General features: G+C 41.1%; 1 protein-coding gene across 2 annotated transcripts in view; it reads right to left on the bottom strand.

Moving 5' to 3' along the window:
* Positions 1-25,359, bottom strand: part of FMN1 (formin 1) — a 378,961-nt gene that overhangs the window by 123,032 nt on the left and 230,570 nt on the right. For both annotated transcript variants that reach the window (XM_023230251.1, XM_023230252.1), the window contains 5 exons: positions 12,714-12,775; positions 10,756-10,844; positions 4,223-4,352; positions 2,266-2,412; positions 1,131-1,190 (listed from right to left, as the gene is read on the bottom strand). In XM_023230251.1, coding sequence (XP_023086019.1) covers positions 1,131-1,190; positions 2,266-2,412; positions 4,223-4,352; positions 10,756-10,844; positions 12,714-12,775 — 488 coding nt within the window. The remainder of the gene's footprint in view (positions 1-1,130; positions 1,191-2,265; positions 2,413-4,222; positions 4,353-10,755; positions 10,845-12,713; positions 12,776-25,359) is intronic.

Here is a 25,359-nt window from a genome sequence, read left to right as displayed (position 1 = left end):
AGACAAGCCCACCAGGAGGGTAGAAGACAGTATTATGGAGTTGATCAGTGCCTCACTTGTCTTCTGGATGAAACTGTAGGCCTATTGAAAGGCCCTGGGATCTTTACCATTCTTCCCTCGATGCCTAGGAACAATTCTGCTTACAGGGATGGTAAGGCAGGAGTCCTGTCAGCATTTACTTTGAGACTTTTACCATTCATATTGATCGCGGTATTTCTTAACGTCTTACAACAGTACCTCTTTCTTCTCAAAATTACAACTTCTTGTTCTCAATTTAACAAAAAGGAATAAAATAGAAAATTCTGCTCAGATGGACTCACGCAGAAATGTTTGTTTCTAATTGCAAAAGGCCTCTAAGCAGAAAAGAAGGATTTTTCAAATTCTACATCTTCAGCCTGTTCATAGATTCATTACTGATAAAATACTGGGTATTCCTGAGTCTTAACTTTCCTATTTTGTTCTGTATCATCCGAATACAATTTCAACTATAACCAATTACTGAGTGGATCTAGATTCCACAGAGAACCTCACAATCTGACCATAAAGCACTGAGACAACTAGGGGTCTCTCTAAAGCTGTGTTATTTTTTTTTTTTTTATTTTTTATTTTTTCTGAGACGGAGTCTCGCTCTGCCGCCCAGGCTGGAGTGCAGTGGCCGGATCTCAGCTCACTGCAAGCTCCGCCTCCTGGGTTTACGCCCTTCTCCTGCCTCAGCCTCCCGAGTAGCTGGGACTACAGGCACCTGCCACCTCGCCCGGGCAGTTTTTTGTATTTTTTAGTAGAGACGGGGTTTCACCATGTTAGTCAGGATGGTCTCGATCTCCCGACCTCGTGATCCACCTGTCTTGGCCTCCCAAAGTGCTGGGATTACAGGCTTGAGCCAGTGTGCCCGGCCTGAAGCTGTTATACAGTCGATTGAGACTTAGTAGATTTACACCACTGAATAACGCTTCTCTCCATAAGTCAACTAAACTCTCTTGGTTTCAGTGTGCTCATCTGTAAAACAAGCTGGAGAGCTCTCATATTCTATGTTGGGCTTGCAATTCATCCATCCAACTATCCATCATTTAACATATGAATGCCAACAATGAGTAAGAGTTGAAAGGTTTCCACGTAATGCCATTTCTTACCTGATCATAGTAACGCAGGTAATACTTAACAACGTAGTCCACCAGATTAATCCCGTTATCCTAGGTTTAAAAGAGAAATGTATGTGAAAATCATTCCCGTGAAACTGTCATGTTACATGGTTGAGAGAGGAAAATCTCAGGTTGAGAAACTTCTGATTTGTGAAAACTGGCTTTCTCTTCGATGCTGGCAGGTTTTCCTTCCTCTGCTTTATCTCATCCATTTATTATGCTGGCTACATAAAGAAATGACACTATCCTGTTTGGGGAACAACAAACAGACAATTCCTCAAACTTCTGAAATAATGGCTAAAACAAACAAAAAATTGTCTCCTTGTATTTTCTGGCATAAAGCCAAGACAGGAGGGGGCAGGGAGTGCTGAAGGGAACCAGGGCCTAGAACAGAAAAGCACCCCTCCCTTCCCATCTTTCAAAAAACGTGTGTTCTTAATGGTGTGAAAAACAATCCAGGCCAGCTTAAGGGCAGCACCACGCCACTTTATGGCCCCGGGAGGCCGCGGGGGGAGCAGGCCCTCCCACAAGGCAGCCTTTGTGTCCTGTTCACTGGGGTCTAATTCTAATTTGCCTGTGTGTGTTTCCCCTCCCTGCACCCCCGCTCCCCATGGGACGCCTAGATAGGGGCTGGTTGTTTCTAAAGAGGTAGCTCCACAGGGTGTGGAGCCAAGGGATAACCAGGCTCCGAGAGCTTGACAGTAGACCCCAGCCCAATTGTTGTGGCAAAAAATTGGTGATTCAACATGGCTCTGCCATTCAGGAATGAGTATACTACTAGTAGCCAACACTAAACCCAAACAGCCTCCAGCCTTTGCAGGATCCTGGTACTGTATGCTATCTGTTTTGCTCTCTCCCTGAGTAGCAGTTCAATACCCAATTGTGTATGTCAGAGCATACGAAGATGGGAATTGGGTCACTGAAAATAAGGTCTAATGTGAAAAAAATACCTCTTTATTCAAAAGTGAAAAGAAACAAAAAAACCCCGCATGCTTTAATATAAATGATTGCTGTTAAGGGGAGGAGAGAGATAAACGGAACAATCTGGAATATGTTTTTTAAAATTAAAGGTAAAGAAAGAAAATAATGGCAGAGATCATGGAAACTTATTATGAAAAATAGATACCCGACTTTTGACATCCTTGAGTTTGGGCAGAATTTCTAAGCTATATCCATCAGCTTGTCCCCGAGTCCTATTTCCTCCGTTCATATAATTTCCAAAAGCCAGAATGAGAGCTAAAATATCCTTCACACTCTTCATGTGCAGCAAACCCTGTGATGGCAAACACCAATTATTACGGAGCTGAACTCCAAATGTACCCACGTTCATTCAATAACAAATATTTACCGAGTGCTCAGTAGGCTGTCGGGAGGCTTGGTACCAACAGAATTAACAGTTGGTGAAATGAAAAACACACTGTACTAAGCTGTAAGTGTCTTTACAAACACATTAACAGCCATTTTTTCTACCCACTCAACAAATTTATTATAACCAGTGCACGTTTTAACACATGAGGATTAATTATTGGTTTTATATTTTCATTTCAGCCAGTTTAATTTTTAATACTTATTTTAAAGTAGAAGTTGTAAAAAAGGAGTTGGTATATATAGTAAGGCTTAACCTTTGATGACTTCTAGGTAGAAAGGGGTTTACCTTTTGAGGATGTATTTCAGGACTATTTATCTATATAACCAACACAGTTAAATGCAGAGCAGATATAGAAGAAGTATGTTCTTCTTTATCCCTGGATATAATTTTCAGAGGTAAACTGCAATAATGCATTTTAAGGCAGTAGGCCATCTTTAATAAATTGATTCAACTTACATTAATTAAGTACTTGCTATATGTCTATTAACTTTTACAATTTCAAGTTGCTTAGGATTTTCTTTGGCTCCCTGTCTCATTTGTTTGTTCTTTTATTTATTTTTTACCTCAATTACAATTTTCCAATTGAAACTTCTTTTCTTTATAGTCTTAATTCACATTTTATCCCCCTTTATTTCAGGGTAAAAACGTGATGGCTGGGCACAGTGGCTCACGCCTGTAATCCCAGCACTTTGGGAGGCCGAGGTGGGCGGATTGCCTGAGGTCTGGAGTTCAACACCAGCCTGGCCAACATGGTAAAACCTCGTCTCTACTAAAAACACAAAAACTAGCTGGGCTTGATGGCAGGCACCTGTAATCCCAGCTACTTGGGAGGCTGAGGCAAGAGAATTGCTTGAGTCCTGGAGGCAGAGGTTGCAGTGAGCCGAGATCACGTCACTGCACTTCAGCCTGGGCAAGAAGAGTGAGACTCTGTCTCAAAAAAAAAAAAAAAAGGAAAGAAAGAAAGAAAGAACAATGCAGCTCCAGGCATTTTCTGCTCCTGCCTGTCTGGTATTATTAGTGAGTGTATAATTATAGTTTGGTAATATTTATTCTCTACTGAAATATCTCGTATCTTAGTGGGAAAAAAATTATGCCTCCAAATAAGGAACAAAGTACTACAGTATTTGTGGAGAGGAATAACGTGTCCTTAAGAGCATGGGTCAACTGTGAGAAAAAGCCAGGTGCTACAAGTTAACCTTATAATGAACACCAGTGTAGTAAAGCCAGCTAATACTTATTTGCCAATGACTCATTGTCAGTCATTTATTTCACTTATCAAGTGTCTAGAATCCTCTTATTAGGCTGACACATTTCAGATGATCAAATGCATGGATCTAAAGCAAAATCTCTTCTGTAATCCAAATTGTAAAACAGGAAACAGACCACGCTATTTAGGTTGTTTTTTAGTGGCCAGTATGTACTTTGGAAGATATTCAGAGTTTTTTAGAAGCAATCTGTAAAAGCGTCATTTTTTACCCTCCTTCTCCCTCTTCATCCATCTGCATCTCCTTTACTCGCCCTCGCTCTCATACACACACACGCGCGTGCACACACACACACACACACCTGGGCAAGATAATTATCAAATTTACACTTAGAAAAACATTTAATATGAGTCCAAAAAGATTTATATAATGGCACTAAAGTGGTCTCTCCCACTTTCTCCTTTGCTCTTCAGAACAAGGCCATCTTTTAAATCAGACAGTAAACATACCTTACAAGCTCGCGTGATGATCTCTACCTTTCTGTGCAAGGAGGTGATACCCTCAGAAAAGACAGATCTGAAGATTATACACTGGGCACGTTCAGCAAAATTAGGAATCTGGGCTAACTCATGTAAAAATCTGTAAAAAAGAAAATATGTCATCTACCTTCATACATAATCACAAAGAAAATAAAAAGACAGCTGAAAAAGATCCATTTTGGGAGCATTCCTTATCTAACAATCTGAACTTAACAATTATAGAAGGTGTCAGATAGGTAGACTCAAGGAATTCCAAGGGCATGGGTTCCGTTGTTGACAACAGGGCTGCTTTTTAAAGGGGTTCTATCATGATGAATACATGTATGGTACATAAACTCCTTCGGGAACAGAAAGTTAACACAAGTATACTAAACAAGTTATCTATCTCCTGCTGCCCAAACAAGAGACTAAAGCCAAATGGAAAGCCCTAGTCTTTAACACACGAGAAAAATTATACAATAAACTCCCTCATAATACAGCATTCTCTAAAGGTGTATTTATACAGGCTAAGCAAACTGAAAACTTGAGGCAAATGTCTACAGACAAGTGATTTAAAAAAATCTCTTACTGAAATGATATTGCTACTATTTTTGCTCAGTGAGTTACATAATGGTCTATAATGATCACATTCTCCAGATATTTGTTTACTTTTTCACATTAACTTACACATACAGACATAGTTTACAACTCAGATTGTAGAACAAAGCAGGCACTCATTAAGTAGACAACCTAAAGTTTCCTTAAAAATATGGCAAGACAGATCTTAAAAGCTAAAGGTGAGTACTGACCTCCACACAGTAGCTCACTGTCTAAGCAGTTGGGCACTGGTTCCCTCCACAAAACTAAGTTGGAAGAGCTACATATTCTCCAGGCCAACCACCAGAGGAAGGGGTATAAACGAAAATGGGTGGAAACAGTTGGACATGAATTCAGAAAAGGAGAAAATCTACTAACAGCCATTTATTTCATTTTGGAGTTGAGATGATGATTAACTGATATTTCTGAAACTCTTGGTCAACTCATAATGTCATTACCAAGGCATTTTGCCATCTCTCACCAAAAATGGTTTTACATAGGAACAAAGCTGGAGCCTACTTCTTTCTATACCCAAATATATTTTCTTCGCTTATATACCCTATGCCACCTCTACCTTTAGGGAGATTTGGGTTTTAATAAATTTCTAACATCAATTGATTTCATATGTATCCCACAACTAGGTCATAATCCACAATCTTTTTTTTAAGATGACATTCAATGAAAGTAAGGAATACCCATAAGAGAAAACACAATCTTGTTTTAAAGTTCAATAACTCATTATCATGAAAATTATATGATGGAGTATAAAAGTAGGAACTCATAGGAATTCTGCATTAGGACAAGATGAAAAGGTTAAACTCTGTGTAAATTACTTCTTAATGATATAACATTAAACAATTTATTCATTTATCACTACTGAAATCAGGGGTGTCATCAGTTTTCACAAACATATAAGAAGCAAAAAGCTCATAGGACTGACAGCATTTGATCCTGTAATGAGTCTGGGGAGGACGTATTTACTCAGATGCTGAGCTATTTTGAAAGAAGGACCGTGCATTTCTCCCCTGCTAAATGTGACCATGAGACGTCATTCAGGACCCAAGTCCCCAGAGCATGGACACTTCCTATTACAGTGAGCGAAGCAGTTACAGACACCACCTGGGAAAATATACAGATCAATGCCTCAGCTCACCAAAAAGGACTTAGATGAAAACAGAAAATGCTGAATGAATAGTTACCTATAACTAATCTCAAAAGAGGAAGCACAGGACCAATATGAGGAGACAAGACCATAGTCTTATCAATGTATGTTACGCAAGAAAGGGTAAGAGAGAATTGCAAGGCTCTCTAGGATTAAAGCCTTTCTGGGATTAGGGCTTGCACTGGAAAAGCTCTTAAAGAATCTTAATGTTCCAATGTCCTCTTTATGCAGAAGGGTCTGCAACCCATACAAAGAGTTGGAGGGGTAGAAAAGACCATAATTTTACATCACTTTTGGAAAGAACTGAAAATTAATACTAGAGATCGGTCACCAAGAATGTCAGTCTGTCCTTTAGGAACGTATGAGCATTTACAGTGTGTCAGGGACCATGCTAAGATCGGAGAAGAGAGCTTAACTTACAATCCCATCTTGATAATCTGAGAAGTAGATCAGTGATTACTGTGGAGTGTGAATGAGTGCTCTCGGTGACAGATCCAGAAGAGGAGCTAGGAAAGCAAATGCAGGACACTCAGGTGTCATGGGGGGAACACTGTCAGCCAGGGTCCCCGGAGCCCTGTGATGCTCACGCACAACATGTGAGAAACTGCCGGGACAGCCAAGATAGGCTGAATGGTATGGGTGGGGGAAGTGAGTAGAAGGCAGATGCTAAAATTGTGTTCTGTATTCTAAAATACAGGGTTTAAACTTCTGAACGAATGAAGGGTTTTAAACAGGAAGGTGACAGTTTCTGCTTTTTGTTGTAGAAAATCTCCACGGCAGCAGCTCAGCTGATTGGATGGGATAGGAAATTTGAGGCTGGGAGACCTCCTAGACTACAGCTGTAGTCTTCCAAGAGGAAAGGTAAGAGGGGCTTGCGGTGTGAATGGAGAGGGGCCAATGGATGAGGAAGCTACCAAGGCAGCAAGACCCAGAGTAATCTAATCCAAAGAGATGTTTTGAAGAGTCCAGGATGACTTTGCAGTTTTGGCTTGGATATTTGATATAGTGAAAATACAAAATAATAAAGAAGCAAATTTGGAGGGAAAAAAATAGGGTTTTATGACCCTTGCCATCCAAAAACAGCCATGCAAGGAGCATCATAGCTCCTCTCTTATTTATCTGCTAAGGTACCAGAGGTATGGGTTACTTTGAAGGCTGTGAAGCAAGCATCTGGTAAATATCTTCTCTTCCCCTGCCCTGCCCCATTACTGTTTTATCCTCTACCCACAAGAGCAAACACGGTAACTCTCTTAAATATTCCCAAGCACAGGATCTTGGACACTGAGCTTTGGTACTTAGGAATATTTATGGATTGAGTTCCTTTTGGGCTAGTCTAACATTACATTCTAGATTCAGTAAGAAAGAAGAGTAAATATTCCCAAAAGAAGCCACGAATGATGGATCCTTCCCTTCTTTCTCCAAGGTAGGCTAATATTTCCAGGAAGGACTGCAACTTCAGCTTCTAATATATGAAAGAAGTTCTGTGTCTCACATTATTTGGGTTACACATCTACAGCAGCAACTCAGCTGACAGGTGGAATGATGCAATGTGGCCTGTTGTTTTTAAGGGACTAACATTTGATTTATTATCCCTAAGCTTCTGAATGGTATGACCTAAGGTGCATGTGCACAGAGGCGATACATACAGCATAACTGAATGTTGCAACCTGCATTCTTCGATGGAGGAGTACACTAACACAGCCTACTGTGTGGGGGTCCCAAGGCAGCTGTGGACCTTCATGAAACATCACAATAGGCTGTGTATAATGTTCTTACCCTAGGCGATGAGGAGCGTGTACCAGACCTAATCAAACCCATAGAGCCTCACCTCACAACCATTACCAGGCAGCACAAGAGTCAAGGGCCATCCCTAGAGGGAGTGGTTCTCAGACAGCCTGGTCCCAAGCAGATGACACCTCTGTGGGGAATGGCTTTCTAAATGTGGCACTGGAGTGTAAGAGAGTTGATGAGGTGAGTGATGAGGCCAGCCTCTCCATGCTCTGATTTATAGGACTGGGCACCACAGGACTCTTAGGAAACTGGAACGTTAAAACTATAAATGATTCATATTTTCCAGTATGTAAAACATGCTTATAGTCGACTCACTTGGAGTCAATGGCAAATAAGTTGCCAGAGAATCAGAGTGGCATAAATCAAACAAACGCTGGTTTGTGCAGGAGGTCGGTAGCAAAGATGAAATGCACCCAGGTCTGAAGGCCCCCATCTATCCGTGCCTCACCCTCCAGCAACTGAGCCCAGGCATGTCACCTCACCAGCATAGCATGACAGTCCTTTTTGCCAGGGTTGCATGTTCATGAAGCCATTGCAATGACCATTTGTAAACATTAAAATGCTTTTCTATCTAGATCATCAAGAGAGAAAACAAGAGTAAGTTGTTGTGTTAATTACCTGCTACCATTATCTAAGTACCGGCAATTGGAACAATAATTAGGACGGTAGCAGAAACACATGATTTCTCCCTGCCTGTTCATTTCACCGGATAAGCCATTCCCATAGCTTAGAGCAAGCGCTGCTCAGGGGTTAAGGGGTTGGCAAATTGCAGCCCATGAGCCAAAACCAGGCCACCACTTGTTTTTGTATAGCCCACGAATTAAGAACAATGTTTACGTTTTTAAATTGTTGAAAAAAGAATCAATAGAAGGACAACATGTTATGACATGTAAAAATAATATGAAATTCAAATTTCAGTGTTCATAAGTAAAATTTCATTGGGGCACAGCAATACCCATTTGTTTATATATTGCCTGTGGTTGCTTTGGTACTGCAATGGCTGACTTGAATATTTGTAACATCCCGTAAGTCACAAAGCCTAAAATACTTACTATCTAGTCCTTTACAGGAAAGGTTTGCCAACTCCAGGCTTAGAGGAGAATATTATCGCGTAACTTGGTATAACCAGCACGACCCAAGTGCCTGATCTGCCGACCGTGACCCAATACATCCCCATGGCCTTTTCAGTGTGGAAATTTCCCATTAGTCACCTTACTTTCAGTTATTAGCACCATAAGAGGGATTCATTTGTTATATTAGGAATATGATTGGAAATAGACCATAGGAACAGTTGAGGGTAGGGATTGGTAAGGAAGGTGTCTCAAGTCAGTGGACCAAGACAGCACTTGACTTGATTCACAGCATTCCCAGGCTTTAGAAACCTACTTTGAGGGGGGATCTTGGACCAAGCTCCATGTGAGAGCAAGTCACCCAAGGTTCCCAGAACCATCATGGAGGTTTGTCATGGACTGAGTAAACCCAGAATTCTCTTCCTGATTCCCATCCCCAGTCATTCAGAGATGTTTTCCTGAGTCTAAGTGTCCAGGCAGCCATGGGGACTGAGGTATTCTAGAGCAGCTGTGCCCAACCCTTTTAGCACAGGGGCCGCTTTTGAGGAAGACAATTTTCCACAGGCCAGGGGTTGGGGCTGGAGGGTGGCATGGTTTCGAGATGATTCAAGCACATTACATTTATTGTGCACTTTATTTCCATTATTATCACACTGTAATATATAATGAAATAATTATACAACTCAGCATAATCTAGAATGAGTGGGAGCCCTGAGCATGTCTTCCTGCAACTAGATGGTCCCATCTGGGGGCGATGGGAGTCAGTGACAGATCATCACTGGATTCTCATAAGGAGCTTGCGTGCAACCCGGATCCCTCGCATGTGCAGTTCACAATAAGGTCTGTGCTCCTATGAGAATCTGATGCTGCTGCTGATCTGACAGGAGGCGGGGCTCAGGCCGTAATGCCAGCTTGTCTGTCACTCACCTCCTGCTGTGTGGCCTGGTTCCTAACAGGCCACGGGCCGGTACCAGTCTGTGGCCCAGGGTTGGGGACCCCTGTTTCTAGAAGACCCAGAGGTTAAGGCATGGAACCCCAGTGCAAGCCAGAGAACCTTGGAAGCTTCTAGGGCTGACTTGTAACCCTGATCTGATCACTCCATTTCTGCTTCGTTTTCAATACTTGCCTCAACTCTAGGTTGAGAGGGTTGGCCTGAACTGGACAAAAAAAATTCAAGGTAGCAACAGCCAAAGAGGCCCCTGTGTCCTCTGAACCCATTTTACAGTCTCACAAAGTCCTAGGCCATGGAAAGCTGGGCAGGGGCATGGGGCTGCAGAGCCCCAGGAGCTTATCTGTGGCTTCGAGACCCCAAGAGTCACCCAGTTACACCCCGGAGTTCTGGGTCTTCAAAGCCTATGGAACGGCATCGCAAACGACAGAGCAAGCAGCTATGGATAGTGGCTGGAGAGAAGAGTACAGAGCGAGGGTGAGAAAAAGCCACATTTGGGCAGAGCAGGTAAAGAAGTTTGGGGAAAAGCTGGCACATTCAGGCTGCATTTACTGGATATGACCTTTAGGAAAATAAATTTGAATTCTGTGACTCTGATATCATCTTCATAACTACATCAGCAGAACCTTAAACAGAACAATGCCTTCTTCCTTCCTCAGTTACCCTTTTGGTCAAAATGTTTAGTCTAGGAGGAATTAACAAGTTGCTAGAACAAGAAAGGGGAGTCTCGTGGGGTGGGGGAGGGGGATGAGACACACTGTCCAACAGCACAAATCTCAGCGCTGCTTTTCCCGGCAGCAGGGTGATCCTGCTGCATGCAATAGGTCACAGGAATGACGGTGTTGTGATTTAGCTGGCTGCACAGTTTAGATTTGCTTATTCTCAGCTGGGAGACAAGAAGACAGAAATTGCAGTTCTCCTTTTGGCCTAACAGAAAAGTGTTAAGTATCCTTACTGCTCAGGTTTATCCAGCAGCTTCAGTTCTTCTTCTTTGGATGTCTCGTAATACTTTCTTATTTTAACCAGCTCATCCTCTTGGGCTCTCTGCAGCAAAATAGAAAACAAAACCAAGAAAATGGGCAATGAGACTCTGGCTATGGCAGTGGGTCTCAAAGTGTGGTTCCTAGACCAGCAGCATCAACAACATCACCTGTCACTTGTTAGAAATGCAAATTATTGGCCCATCCTAGACACAAGAACTGGGGGTGTGGGTGGGTGCAAACCCACTGGGTGATTCTGATGCACGCTCAAGTTTGAGATGCAATGCAAATAGTCCCAACAGGTACATGCAGCTGGACACAGAAGTACGGCTACTTGAGTTCTACTTTTGAATCCCCTGTCTCTTCCCCTGTAAGGAGGCTGGAGGAAAATCGTTCTTAAGACTTTGCTTCCTTACCCTTAGAACAGCTCCCAATTACATGAACTCGCGGCTCTTTCATTTCTAGTCACCATCGTCCCTTTTTCCAAATTTCGTGAGCACTCATCGTCTGTGCCACTTATTCTGGCATCTAGTCACCTGCTTTCTCAATTTATCCAACTATGTCAGTCGTATGCAGCTTTTCTCTGCTGTGAGCTAACAAGCGGCAACCACGCGCACAGTCCTGAGCTCATGGTAACAACACGAAGCATCTGGAAGGCACTGCCTTTGACAAATCCTCCAACTTGAACCACTAGATCCTCAATTTACAGATTATTCCACTGAGGCTTGTACTAAGTAACTGTCAAAGAGCTTCGGATGTGGAAATCCCTCTTTCTGCCACTATACCTTGCTGACCTCCAAGTATTCGAGTGCATAATTAGCTCCCAATGGCCCGGTATTGGTGTACTTTCTGGTTTATTAATGAAAGCTTTACCAATGGAAACGTGAGAAGTTCCCACCCACTAGTGGAGTAAGTAGCTCCAGATACATATAAAAGATGTGAAAATGAGCAAGGAATTGGTGATGTCACCAGGCCTAGACTATTAGACTATGGAAATCTTCCGTAAGAAACTTCAGGTCCCAGGGGACACAAATAGGAAACGAATCATCTTTTGAACTGAGTGACCACAGCATACTATAGAGCCCTAGACAGCTTCCTGGGAAATACCATTACTTAAGAGAATGTGGTTCAATCTCTGTTTTTGTAGCCTAACAGTCAGGCAACCTAAGAGTCAGGAATCATGGGAATTCTGACTCTCCTGTGTTGTCTTCTCAAGTGAACCTGACAATTCTACTGGTTATGCCCACTTAAAACCCAAATCAAAAGACCTTATATGTGTACAGTCCTGTTGACTTTCAAAACACATTGCTGCTGCTACATATATTAAATCCTCATTTGATTTAAAAAAGAAATTGAGAGCCTACTATAATTCCTGCTGTACTGATGATCACAACGGGATTAAGGAGTTTAAGTAACTAGCCCAAGGTCACTTGGCAGGCAATGGTAGACACAGCTGGACCTCAAACCTAAGACTGTCTCACTCTAAATCCAAAACACATACCCCCCATTCTACACACCTTCCCACATTCAGTATATCAGCTCATCTGGACTAAGAACAATCCATCAAGCTGGTGTTAGCAGTCCCCATTCCTCAGAAGTAGACACCGGTGCACACTATCATTTCAGTAGGCAGCTTACCTTCATTCACTCGGCCGGCAAGTGACAGGACTGCGTTCCAGGGCACATAAGTGGTGTCCACCTTAGATGCCCTGCCTTGCAAGTATGCAGTGAGATCTGCTAGTCCAGATACCACAGTGGGAGTTAGGAATCCAGTGCTCCTCACATCCACTCCCATTCAAGCCTGTGTTTCAATGCCTTAATCTCTTCCAGGCTATGTCAAAACTCTTATTACCAAAGAACATGAACTGCTCAGTCATTTCTCAGGTAGAAGATAAATATGGAAACGCTAGCTCTGTAAGTCTTTGACACTCACGTTTTCATATAAGGCTGCCAGGGTCTCCAGATCAACCACGGAGTCATCCACATTGAAAATGGCTGCCGAGCACCCAAAAAGAAAAGAAGATAAGGGATTTGATTAGGTCCCCCGCACCAATGTTTACTCCATATCCAGCTTCCAAGCAATTAATAGGGTATTGCACTTTCGTACACAAGCTGTGCCTCTCAGCTTGTTTCTGCTCCCCTTCCTCTCGCACCAGGGGTCTCAAATGAAAGAAACCAAAATGGTTCCTATCACTGGCCTGAGTCTTGGCTCTGCCTTGTTTAATTCCTCAGGCTCTGAGTCCTTTCTGCAGTTTAATTTAGGCTCCACAGGAGAAGTGTTTGTGCTTTAAACCTAAATCAGTTTGTAGGTTCAAGCGCAATTTGAAATCTTTCTTCCCGATGGTAATTGAAGAGATTTAGTACCTAATGCACCAGAACTGACTCCTGCCCATTACCAGAAAGAGAGAGAGAAAAAAGACAATGTTGGCAAATTAAATGAATTCAGGCATGTGATTTCAGGTACCTTTCCGTGGCCACTGCCAACATCTTGTTTGGATTAAAAAGACAAGAAAAAGCAGTAATTGCATCAATAGCAAATTAAGATTATGGAAACCTCCCATGAGCCAGTCTTCAGGCAGGCTCTCATTCCCATGGTTTTATTAGGATTCTACTTGTTCTGTATTATTTAAGATTAATTTAGTCATTAACTAATATGCTTATGATTTCATCGAGAGAGGTACCTTCCCATAGATACTGCGATGCAAAAATTGAGACTTTAAATCCCTAATGGATTTGGCTACCAAAGTGTTTGAAATAAGCAGGTCCACATCTTTAAATAATTATTCAAAACTAATAGGGTTTGTTCCCTCAACCCTACCTCCCTTCCCTGACTTCACATTGTGAAATTAACCAGCAGGCTAATAAATTTTCTCCGTGGCAGGCTAATTAATTTTATTAAACCAACCAGTGATACTTAGAATGCCTTAAAATTTTGCTCGTCAACTATTATTCTGTTCATTTGCATTACACCATGGTTTTTGGAAAGGTGGGGATCAAGTCAAGGGGCAGGTTGTTTCTGAGGTATTTTGCTTCTTCTGTGGTTTAGAATCACATGAACCCTTTCATACAATTTTAACAAAGCTAATTAACTGAGCTAAGATCATGGAACCTCACAGAACACCAAGAAATGTACTTAAAATTCCTTTGCAGGCCACCTTCTCAAACTTAGGGGTTAATCAGCAAGCTATTCCCAAGGGTTAATCAGAAAGCTATTCCTAAGTACGTGGAACAGACAGAAAAGAGGAGGTTAACATGCTAGAGACAAATTAAGCCACCTCAGATTCCACCAAGACAAAGGAACATCACATATCCACCAAGGCCAATCTGAAACCACCAAAGAAAAACACAGTTTAAGGACAGAAAGAAAGGATTTGCCCTCTCAAGAATGTTATTTTGTGTGTGGAGATAATATAAATCCACTAATTTGTCAGACAGAACATGCATTTTTAAATGAATAATGCTTTGAAAATCAAAATAGCCAGAAACAATGTCTACTTTATGTCAATCTCAGTATTCTCTTACAAAAATCAACCAACATGAGTGCATAAGAAAAGGTCAAATTCTAAACAATAATCTATCAAAAATGTTTACATGTTAACTAATCACGCATCTGGGGTAACTATATATTACAAGCTTAGATATAATCAAATAATCTTAACTAATGAGAAAGAGAATGACCTGTGAGTTTCTTTTCCTAGTAAGTAAATATCCAGTTTTTAAAAGTCAATCAGTCTGGGGCCCAGGTACACAGTTCCTCAGATTATATTGTCAGCTGTGCCCTTTCCAGTGTGTTCATAGCAGAAAAATAACAGCCAGAGAGGCTGGGACTGAGAACCACCAAGGGCTCTGAAGACATGGATTCATTCATTCCCCCCATCCAACCCTTGAATAAATATTTGTTGAATGTGTACAGGATGCTCCAGAAACTGTTCTAAAATACTGTGGATTTTTAAGTTAGAAGTGCAAAGTACTTCATCTCGTGAAATTTATATCCTAGACTGGGGACAGAAAATAAACAATACATAATTTCAGATAACAATTTACTATGAAGAAAGTAAAACAGAGAAATGTACAACATTAGACAGGAGGATCAAGGAAGGCTTCTTTGGGAGGTGACATTTAAGGGAAGACCTGCAGAGGTCAGTTTTGTGGCTATCTTGGAGAATAACATCCCAGGGAGAGGTAACTGCAAAGACAAGTTTCTTTTTCTGAAGGAGCACATTCAAGGTACAGGAAAAAAAAAATCAAGGTGACTATCATGGATAGAGCAAAATTTACTCATTGTGTGATCCTGACGTGTTAAATTTTCTGAGCTTCAGTGTATCTACAAAACAGCTAATACCACTTACTGAAAATATTAAGTGAGGTAAGACGTATGCTTAGCATAGCATGTAGAACATGGTATATGCCCAAAATGGTATGTATGAGCTATTACTATCATGATTTCAAATATATACATTGTAAATGTGTTTTAATGCTTGTTAATGCCTCATCCCCTTTAACATCTGGAAAGAGTTAGAGAAAGAAAACTACAACTACTAAGTGATTTGTGCTGTAAATGCAACTTTCCAGAATTCTTAGGTGTTTCTGATCACAGTTACTGTGAAACCCTTGCAGTCCTTTAAAACCCGACTCAAGACCCAACTTCAGAAAGCATTATTAACAGGAAAGGTCTACAACACAGAACTCTAATTACAAAAATAACAGATCAAGTGTCTTAAGGGAAATGCCAGGTACCTCCGAGTCTGTATTATATTTTTATCTCTAATTTCAATCTTTCTCATCAATCTATCCTTCACTGTACCAAGGTTATTTTTTAAAAACATGGATTTCAAAATTTTACTGTGATGCTTAAAATACCTCCAATATCTTCCTTTAAACACTCAGCGAAGTCCAAACTCCTTGGCCTGGCTGTTAAGCTCATTCCCTGCCTGGCCTTAATTACACTTCCAATCTCATCTCCTACCATGTTCTCCATGCACCTTGGGTTCCAGTCACACTGTGTCATTCCCCATTCCTGAACATGCCATGGCTTCCTCCCTTTCTTCATCTCTCCAAGGCATAGAGGTCAAAGCCCTGGAAGGACATCCTTTGACCCTCAGATCATTAAGTCCTCAGTCTTTTCCTCTGCCATGGCACCTCTGTCATATTTTACATAAGGTGAAGACGGTATACTTTAAGAATCTGTATGATGGTATATTGCATAACAGTTTCCTTCCCCCACGAGACTGTGAAAGCCTTGCAAGTCAGCAGTTGATCTCTTATGCATCTTGATAACTGTCTCCCAGCATGGTACCAGGGGTGCAGCAGGTAGAACATAAACGTTTGTGGGTATGATTATACCACAGGACTCCTGAAGAGTGAGTCCTTCTGCTGATGGGAGGAAAAGCTTCTTGACAAAGAGAACATGCGGTCTTAAAAAGAAACCAGACAGCCTCTAAAGGGGCACGGCCTTATAAGGCACGTATCTGGATTATGGTTGTTTGCTTCTTCGCAATTTGACCCCGTCCAAAAATCAAGGTGTGGCCAGCAGTTACGTAATTGTGCCCCCAACTCATACACTCGGTGTAGATTACACGGCTTGCCTGAATATTCCCTAATAAAAATAATTAACTTCAAAAATGAGTTTTCTCATTATTAGGGAATGAATAAGGAAAATATCTTTCCTTATTCAAGAAAGTTTGAAATAGCTGTATCCCCTTAGGAAGAAAGGTTCCGAGTAAAAGTTCAACTGTTATATTGCTTTAGGTAGACACTCAAAACACTCATCTATTAATCACCAATAATTAAGCTACATTCATCCATGCAATGACAATCTGTAAATATGCAATAAGTGCCAGTGAACGTAAACTGGAAGGATACAAGACATTCCAGCTAGAAGCAGCAGCAAATAGACCAGCTCACAAAATGTTTAGGCAATGGCAGGTAGTTCAATTTTGGTTTGAAGAGAGAATGAATTAAAGTGACTGGAAAGACACACTCCGAACATAGTTTGGGGTAAAACCTTGTAGAATTTTGAACGCCATGATGAACCTGTAAAACACTTGTTATACAGGAGGGAGCTGTTGAGCAGTTACGAATAGAGGAGTAAACTGGACAAAATCACACACACAAAAAGTCAAAATTTGAAAAGACTAGTTTAGAATCTATTGTAGTGGGCAAGAGGTAGCAAAACCCTGAATAGTGTGGACAGAAAGGACAGGGCAAAAAAGAAAGACACTACAGAACACTGTTAGAGTGACATTGCTAACTACAATTAATTTAATCTCCCTAAGTTCTAGGTTCAGTATCAATCTCTTGATATTGCTAATTCTACCTCTGAATTTTAGCTCTGGGGACTGAGGAAAGTAGACTCTAAAACCACTCTGAGGCTTTGAGCCCACGTTTAGGGGAAGAGCTTTGTACCATTCCCCCGGAAATAGGCAGCGGAGTCTAAGAGATGAGCATGACCACTGATCTGCCCCCTCAGGGAACTGGGAAAGGAATGCAGTAGACAGGAAAGGACAGGTAAAAGAAGTAGATAAAGAGATGAACTTAGGGCCACGGCCAAGTATTCCACTGAAGTTTCTCCTCTTCCAAGGAAGGATCTTAAAAATACAATTTAAAAAGTAAAAGAAAATTCAGAGGTAGAATTAGCAATATCAAGAGATTGATACTGAGCCTAGAACTTAGGGAGATTAAATTAGTTGTATTATTTCTAATAAGAATAATATTGGCCTGGGAAGGCTGGGGTATCAGCCAGAAGTCTAAAAAATAAAAAGGCCTACCAAGTCCTAGGATGCCTAAGACAACTGCCTTACATGTACATAATCCCATGTCTTAGTCACCAAATACAGTTTAGCTTCCTAGTGAGCCAGAATCCACACCTGATAATTCTATTCTCAAAATACTGGAACGATGCATTAGAGAATCAATGAATGCTCTCTGATTAAGTCATTCTTGCAAGCACTTACCATTAAACTTATTAGCCATTACATAAGCCCAATTAATTAGTTAACTAATTAATTAGGAATCATAATGATCACAGTGTGGAAAGAAGTCAGTATTCAACTAAAATATTGTTGGCGTCACCTAGGATCAGATCGCTCCCTCCATTTTATACTTTAAAAACACTTTCTGTCTCTGTCTCTTCCACGCATGTGTGTGCACACAGGCACACCTCTCATAAATTGAATAAACAAATACAAGCCTATGCAATTTTACAGCAAGCCTCAAAGCTCTGATACAGTAATTCCAAGTAATCCCAGCTTTTGTTCCCATCTGTATAGGTCTCATTATACCAACACTCCTGCAGATGGTGTCAGAAAGGTGAAGTGTCAAGTCCACAAAGGGGAGACCCCAACAGCTCATTGCTACTGCAATATCAATCATTGCTGGTGGTTTTTACTTTTATCTCCTTCCCTCCTTAGTTGTCCCGCTCACACTGTCAGTTCAGTTAGAATATTTCACCTACACCTCACAATATGTCAAAAGGAAGTAGGCACACGCTGTGAAAAGCTGGTAATTTTATTGGGTTCCTTTACCTTTAAAAATCTGTTACTTGGTCAAGTCTGGTTCCTGGGCTTCTTTTTTGCAGGGAAATTGAGGCAAACATTTTTATGTGGTCCTCTGGTGCCTGCTCTGTACCACAAGAATTATATACACAAGGATCATTAGAGTAGTGTTTCGCCCATTAAGATATAATAACCGTCAGCAGGGACAAAAAGCAGATCCGTATCACAAATTCAAACTAACAGGCACACATAAAAACGATGTGCCTGCTTTGTAGGCACATGCACAGGGTCAGGGTCTTACACAAGAGGAAAATTCCCTCTCCGGGTAAGAGATGGCTTTTCACAAGACCAGGGTTACGCAGAAAGAACATGCAGGATTCTCTCAGCTCTCCGGTCATTTTTCAGCCCTGAACACTTCTATCTCCAAGTGTACTATGCCCAAATAAACAGAATGTGCTTGCTGTTTGAAGGGCTTCTCATTAGTAAAAAGATGGGCAGAGTTATTTAAGGGAGCTGTTCTTTTCGACTGAAGGAGCACCTTTGAGCAAGAAGCGTGGGACACGGTGGTGAGAAAGGCATATCTTACGTAGTCTGTTGAGATGAGCCAAAGCTAATCTGGTCATCCGAAGTGTGGGAGATGCCACAGGCAGGTATGGCTGGATTAGCTCACCAGGGTTTGGCTGATGGTGGTTTTGAGAATGATTTGTATGGAGCGCATTTTATTCTTCTTTTAATTTCCTTAAGTGACTGCCTTAATTAAGCCTCTTGCACAAAGTAGGTATGTAATAATGTTTTGCAAATGGACTAGATAGTCTAGTCCAGGCCAGGAAAGCAAAGTTTGATAGAGCTATCTGACTCTATTAGTAGAAATAATTTTGTTTACAGTGTTAACTCTCGAACAGCCAACATAAAACTTAGCTGCTTTGCCCAAAATACGGATATTTTTCAGAACTCGATAAAAATTCCACCAGTAAGAGAAAGAGAAAAGAGCAGGGAAAGACATATAGAAGGACTTGGCTTTTTGAAACTCTCATGTCACCTACATCCCACAACACTCTGACAAACCTACTCCCTGACCTCTACAAAGGAAACGATAACATGGGGTTCATGGGAAGAGGCAGTGGTAGAATGTGAGAGTTGAGGAAAGGCAAGGCAGAAACATCTGCCCACAGTTTTCCCTCCCAACAGTGAGGTCATTCCTGAGAGCAAAGACCAAGTCTATGAAAAAAACTGCAAGAAGTGGAAAGAAGGGGAGCCCACAGAGAGGGGTGTGGAGCGTGGAAGGACCACTCAGAGGCTAGGCCAGGGGACTGGACGGATCTGCTCCCACTGAAGAGCTCTGTAACAAGCCTCTTCAAAACGGTCAGAGTTCTTCTATAACCTAGACCTTGCGCTTCTCCTACTGGACACTAGGTTCCATCCCCAATAAGCACCAGGCATGCCTATGCAAACCCAGATATACACAAATCCTCACTCTATGCAAGTATCCAAATGAGATGCTTAAGGGCACCATTAAGTAGCAGCTTAAAAGAATCTCTGTCCACTCCATCAGAGGGTGAGGACAGCAGGCAGACTTTACTGGGGATTAATACTTAATAACTGATAGAATTTATTGGCAGCTCCCTCTGTACCAGGCATTGTTCTAAGTGTTTTGTATTTAATCGTATGAGGTGGGTGCGTTTGTTGTTTCTAGTTTTACAGATGATGAAACTAAGGCACAAAGTCACACTGCTTGGTTTCCCAAGCTCAATTCTACAATCACCCCAACTATCCTCCGAGGCAGTGGTAATTTACTGGACCAAGACTGTACTTCCTTCATCTTTCATAGATGTCAGGCTACAAATAATCATTCCACCTAAAATCCTTACCACCTAAAAAAAATTTCAATGAATTAACCAAGGAAGAACAAACTACCCAAAAAAGGCTACAAAGAAATCCTGGTCTCTAAATGGCATCACATGCTTTTTATGTTAATCAGCAATCCCAGAGTGGGAACCACAGACAGTCCACATTATGAAACTTTCAAGGTCAGGCGCGGTGGCTCATGCCTGTAATCCTAGCACTTTGGGAGGCCGAGGTGGGCGGATCATGAGGTCAGGAAATCGAGACCATCCTGGCTAACACAGTGAAACCCCGTCTCTACTAAAAATACAAAAAATTAGCCGGGCGTGGTGGCAGGCGCCTGTAGTTCCAGCTACTAGGGAGGCTGAGGCAGGAGAATGGCGTGAACCCAGGAGGCAGAGCTTGTATTGCGCGGAGATCGCGCCACTGCCCTCCAGCTTGGGCGATAGAGCGAGACTCCGTCTCAAAAAAATAAAATAAAATAAAACAAAATAAAATAAAATAAAATAAAATAAAATTTCATTTACTTAGTATATACATTCATAGTTTCACCATTATTTAATTCATGCTAATACGTAGTTCACTTCTAAATGCTATTTTGACATATGCAATAAAATGATTCAGCTTTAATCTTTGTTACAAACTATTTGCAGTTCTTCAAAAATAATCAATATTGCAGCTAAGTCACAGGAGACAGAATTTCTTAAAAAAAAAAAAAAAAAAACCTGGAACTTGAGAACACCTTATCTTAAATAAAAAGAAAACAAAATCTCTAGTAACATAAAGTCTAATTTTCTTGAATATATAGCAATAATTGTAATTTTTACACTGCATGCCAAAATTGACTAAAAAGGAAAACTAAGGCACATAGCACATGAAAAAACACAAACAAAAGTTGCATCCAAACAGATTAAAAAAAAAACAGAGAGAATACAGTATAGTTTATAATTTTATCTAAATGGCTAAATGCCTGCTACTGTGTCATGTTAACCTGGGCTCTGTTGGAGTAAGAGACAAGTATAAAACACACAGTGAACAGGAGCTGCCTGGGAGGTGGGAGAAATGGATGATCGCAAAAGGGATATTTAATCTATTACAAAACTTCCAAATCACTCAATCTCGTAAAGCAAAAATCCCAATTCTCGCCTAAGTCCAGGCATGTACTATGCCTGAAGTTGCCCAAGGTCTCCTTTTATAGGTACAATTAAAATTGTCCATGGTTCAAACCTCAAAGAAGGGCATAGAGCATACAATTCACAAAACTTCCCCTTCTATATCCCCTCTATTCTCCAGAGGGCAGTGGAATGAGAAACAGTTTGGGCTAAGCTGCTTCTGTTTGTCCATTAGTTCTGGTTCTTTTAAGCCAAAATTACATTCCAGGCAGATTGGATGGTCTCAGCCAGTTGCCTGAAGGTAAAGTACAAAGAAATGCCACGCTCTGCTTTCTGGACTCAGCTCTGTGAGTGAAGGAATGCAGAACAGTTTAGAAAGGGTAGGTGGGAGCCCCACTGCTTAGGTGTTTTAGATGCAGCGGGAGGGAGGAAAAGGTGAAAAAGGAAAGGAAAATATTAGAGTGACTACTTATATTTATCTAACATTTAAAAAAATTTAGTTCTACCTATAGTTAATAAGTTAATTGAAACTGCCGATTTATTTAGTCTGTATGTCAGCAGGTCAGAATCACGTGGCACTTTTGGTGGATAAACTCTTGCAGACATGGCATCCTCACTTGTTCCTTTGCTTTCACCATATTGTGATGGGGGGGGGGGCGGGTAATAAATGAAGTTTTCTTATTCTAAAATCTGGTTTTAACTACACTTCACAAAATAAACAAGTTGGCTTCAAAAGCCTCCTGCGGTGAAACCCCAGATTTAAGATAATCCGTCAACAATAGGAAAATGGCACAGAGCAGACACTTTGGTTGCTAGTACAAACTCTTCATCAGTTATGGAAGCAGGTAAAAACGAGGATAGCCAAATGACATCTGCCAAGAAACTGATCCCCATAAATAGAATTTATCACTAAGGCTATTGAAAATGTGGGTTTAACTTCACTATTGTTAATAATGAGACTCACTGTAATTGCATATTGAGCCTTGAGATATCAGGTTGATGAGAACCCAAAGCCATTAAAATTAGCAAAACATTTAAAAATATTACTAATCTTATTTTAATTCATATTTTTGCATATACTTTATAACATACCTATTAGTTCTGTCATACACTTATATATTTTAGAAAATAGACCTTGAGAAGCATGCACTAAAACTTTTTACTGTTAGATGCGCATGATAAAAAAAATTCTGAAGACCAAAAGCCTTTTGAGCAGATGCTCTTCTAGGCTAGACTGAGACTGTTCCTCAGGAAAGCCCTAGATAAGCTGTGTTGGATTTCAGATGCCTTGTCAAATTCATTATGTTTTAGACAACTTGCATAAACTCTAACAAAGATTTCTGGCAATTATTAAGGCAAAAGGGAACAAGATCCAGCGGGCATTCTCAGACCTGGGTTTTAGCCTGAGCACATAACTGACATCCCTTTTGTACATTTTGAACGGAGATTCCCAAACAGAAAGAAAGCCAGTGTTGCAGCTGATCTCTCAAACTGACGTTCTGAACTAGTAAGAACTAAATAAAGAATGTTTTATCTTGACGTTATTTAAATATTATAAATATGAATTCTGAGTGTATGGGAAATTCCAAATGAATGCCAGAAGGTTTCTGGCATCTAGTCTGTTGCAATGCATATAAACGTTTATATCAAGAATAGTCAACAGCAATTTTCTATCTCCCCTGGGATAAGAATAAGAGGAACTCACTAACGTGGAATGAAAACACTAATTTGCAATCATGCAGGCAGTCACTGTGACCAAGGATGCCAAATGCCTTTAAATATAAGTCATCCTATCTAGTAGATGGAAAATCAGCAGTAAGCAAATCGCTTATTGAGAGTCTCTCCTGGACCAAATGCAAGTGCTTTTGGTATTATGGTGACACTCCTGAAACCTTCTTTCTCTACAACCAAGGCTTTTCCTTTAGTGATTCACTGTTTTCAACTTCAGCCGGCATATGGATTTGGCTTTCTTCTACAAGATATCAAACACTATCTTGGCTAGAAATAAATGGATAAAGGTTACTTTTGGGAGTATGTCATGTCTAACCTAGCCCTATCCACTTACCACTAGCACAAAGGTAGATTTTTAGGTGCTCACTGAACACTTTAGCTGAGATGTTTCCAGTCTTCTCACACTCAAATCATCCAAAACAGAATTTACCTTTATGCTCCAAGCCCTGCTTTTACACCTGTGTTTTCACTTTCTGGTTTGGGGCACCATTATACACATTCCTGCTGAAGCCAGAAACCCAAGGTACAGCCAAATGTCTTCTCTATTACTCCTTGCATCTGATGTGAGCAACTGTGGTAATTCTCTCTCCAAATATCCCTCCTACATGGTCTCTTCTCTACATTTCTATAGACATCGCTTCAGTTCTGACCTTTGTCATTTATCATCTGAACAAATACAATCCCTTCTAAAGGATTTCTCCACCTTCAGTCCTATTTTTGTTTATTCACTCAACAGGCACTTCATGATCGTCACCTGGGTGCCAGACACAGGTGCTGGGGATACATCAGCGAGCAGTCTCCTTCTTGGAGCTTATATTCTGGTGGTAGATGTAAATAAAAACATAAGTAGATGAACAAATAAAATATTAGTTGCTGTGAAGGAAATAAGAGTATTAAATTAGGATGACCCGTATTAGGGTGGGAGGACCTAGGAAGGTTCTCCTAGGAGGTGACATTTAGGCTGAAACCTAAAGAAAAACACCTTGCTACATAGAGAGTGGGGTGGAAACGTGTTTCAAACAGAGGGAGCGTGCAGTGCTGTTCATTCAAAATGTGTTGTGCATCCAACGACAAAGGTTAAGAAAAGTACTTGGCCTCTTTAAGAAATCAAAGACGACCACTGTAGCTGGCGAGAGTGCAGTGAGATGAGATGCAGGTGCGACAAAGTGAAGTCAGAGATCTATGTTTTGGCCAAGCATGCAAAGCATTAGAGGCCAGAGTCTTCCATGAAACAGTGCGATAGATATTGTTGCATTCAAAATCAGATCACAACAAGGCCCTTCTTAGGTTTCCTGTCCCCATTACTGATGCAATAATATAAACATTTCTTGTGATGCTATTCAGGGATCTTCCTGCTCTGGATGCTGCTTGTGTTTCTAGCCTTCTATTCTAAAACAACCCACATTCGTATATACAATCTATATACTCCAGCTGTGTCTCTCTCTTTTTTTTTTTTTTTCTTTTTTGAGATGGAGTCCTGCTCTGTCGCCCAGGCTGGAGTACAGTGGCGTGATCTTGGCAACCTCCATCTCCCAGGCTCAAGCAATTCTCCCACCTCAGCCTCCCAAGTAGCTGGGATTACAGGCTCGCGCCACCATGCCTGGCTAATTTTTGTATTTTGTAGAGATGGGGTTTCGCCATATTGGCCAGACTGGTCTCGAACTCCTGGGCTCAAGCAATTCACCCGCCTTGGCCTCCCGAAGTTAGGGATTACATACGTCTCTTTTTCACAGGTTGTGTTTCATGCTCTTTCCTCAATTGGAAAAGCTCCATCTCTGTGTGATGACCACTATCTCATCCTCTCAGACTTAATCTTAACTTTTACAGGAAGAGTCAAGATACTGCTCTGTTACTTCATAGCCAATTCTGCTGTAATGTTGGGCTGCTTTACATTTCTCCCACCATCCTGGGTGTGTCTGAGGATGTTAGAGTCTGATCTTATGTGTTGTTGTAGTCATGACACCTGATACGGAGCTGGCACTCAATACAGTTTTATGGAAGGAAAAAAGGCAGGCAAGCAGGCAGTTTTGTCCAAATGCACTGGAATAGAATACACAGCATTCTGATCCCATCTAGTTTAAGTCTGTATTTTTAAAAAATTGAATTAAATTCAATGAACACTTGAATATACGACTTTTATGTGTGACACATTAGCCCAGTTGTTTGCAAACAATGCTTAATCATCACAGAAATTCCTGGCAAAGAAACGCATAAAGGAATGAACACTAGCCCTGCTCCTTGCTACCTGTCAGATGTTAAGACACAGGGCACCAAAACTCCTCTTCCTGAACGGACAGTGTAGGCTGTGCTAGGGAGAGCACACAGAAGTGCTCCTCTTACAAAAGGAGAAAAGAAGATTGCTCTTAAAGAGCCAAACCAGTAAAAGCCAGATGATCTATTT

The sequence above is a fragment of the Piliocolobus tephrosceles genome, chromosome 6, assembly GCF_002776525.5.
Source record: "Piliocolobus tephrosceles isolate RC106 chromosome 6, ASM277652v3, whole genome shotgun sequence".
Taxonomy (NCBI): Eukaryota; Metazoa; Chordata; class Mammalia; order Primates; family Cercopithecidae; genus Piliocolobus; species Piliocolobus tephrosceles.
Note: the sequence above shows the minus strand (reverse complement) of the source record. Positions and strands in the feature narration are given on the sequence as shown.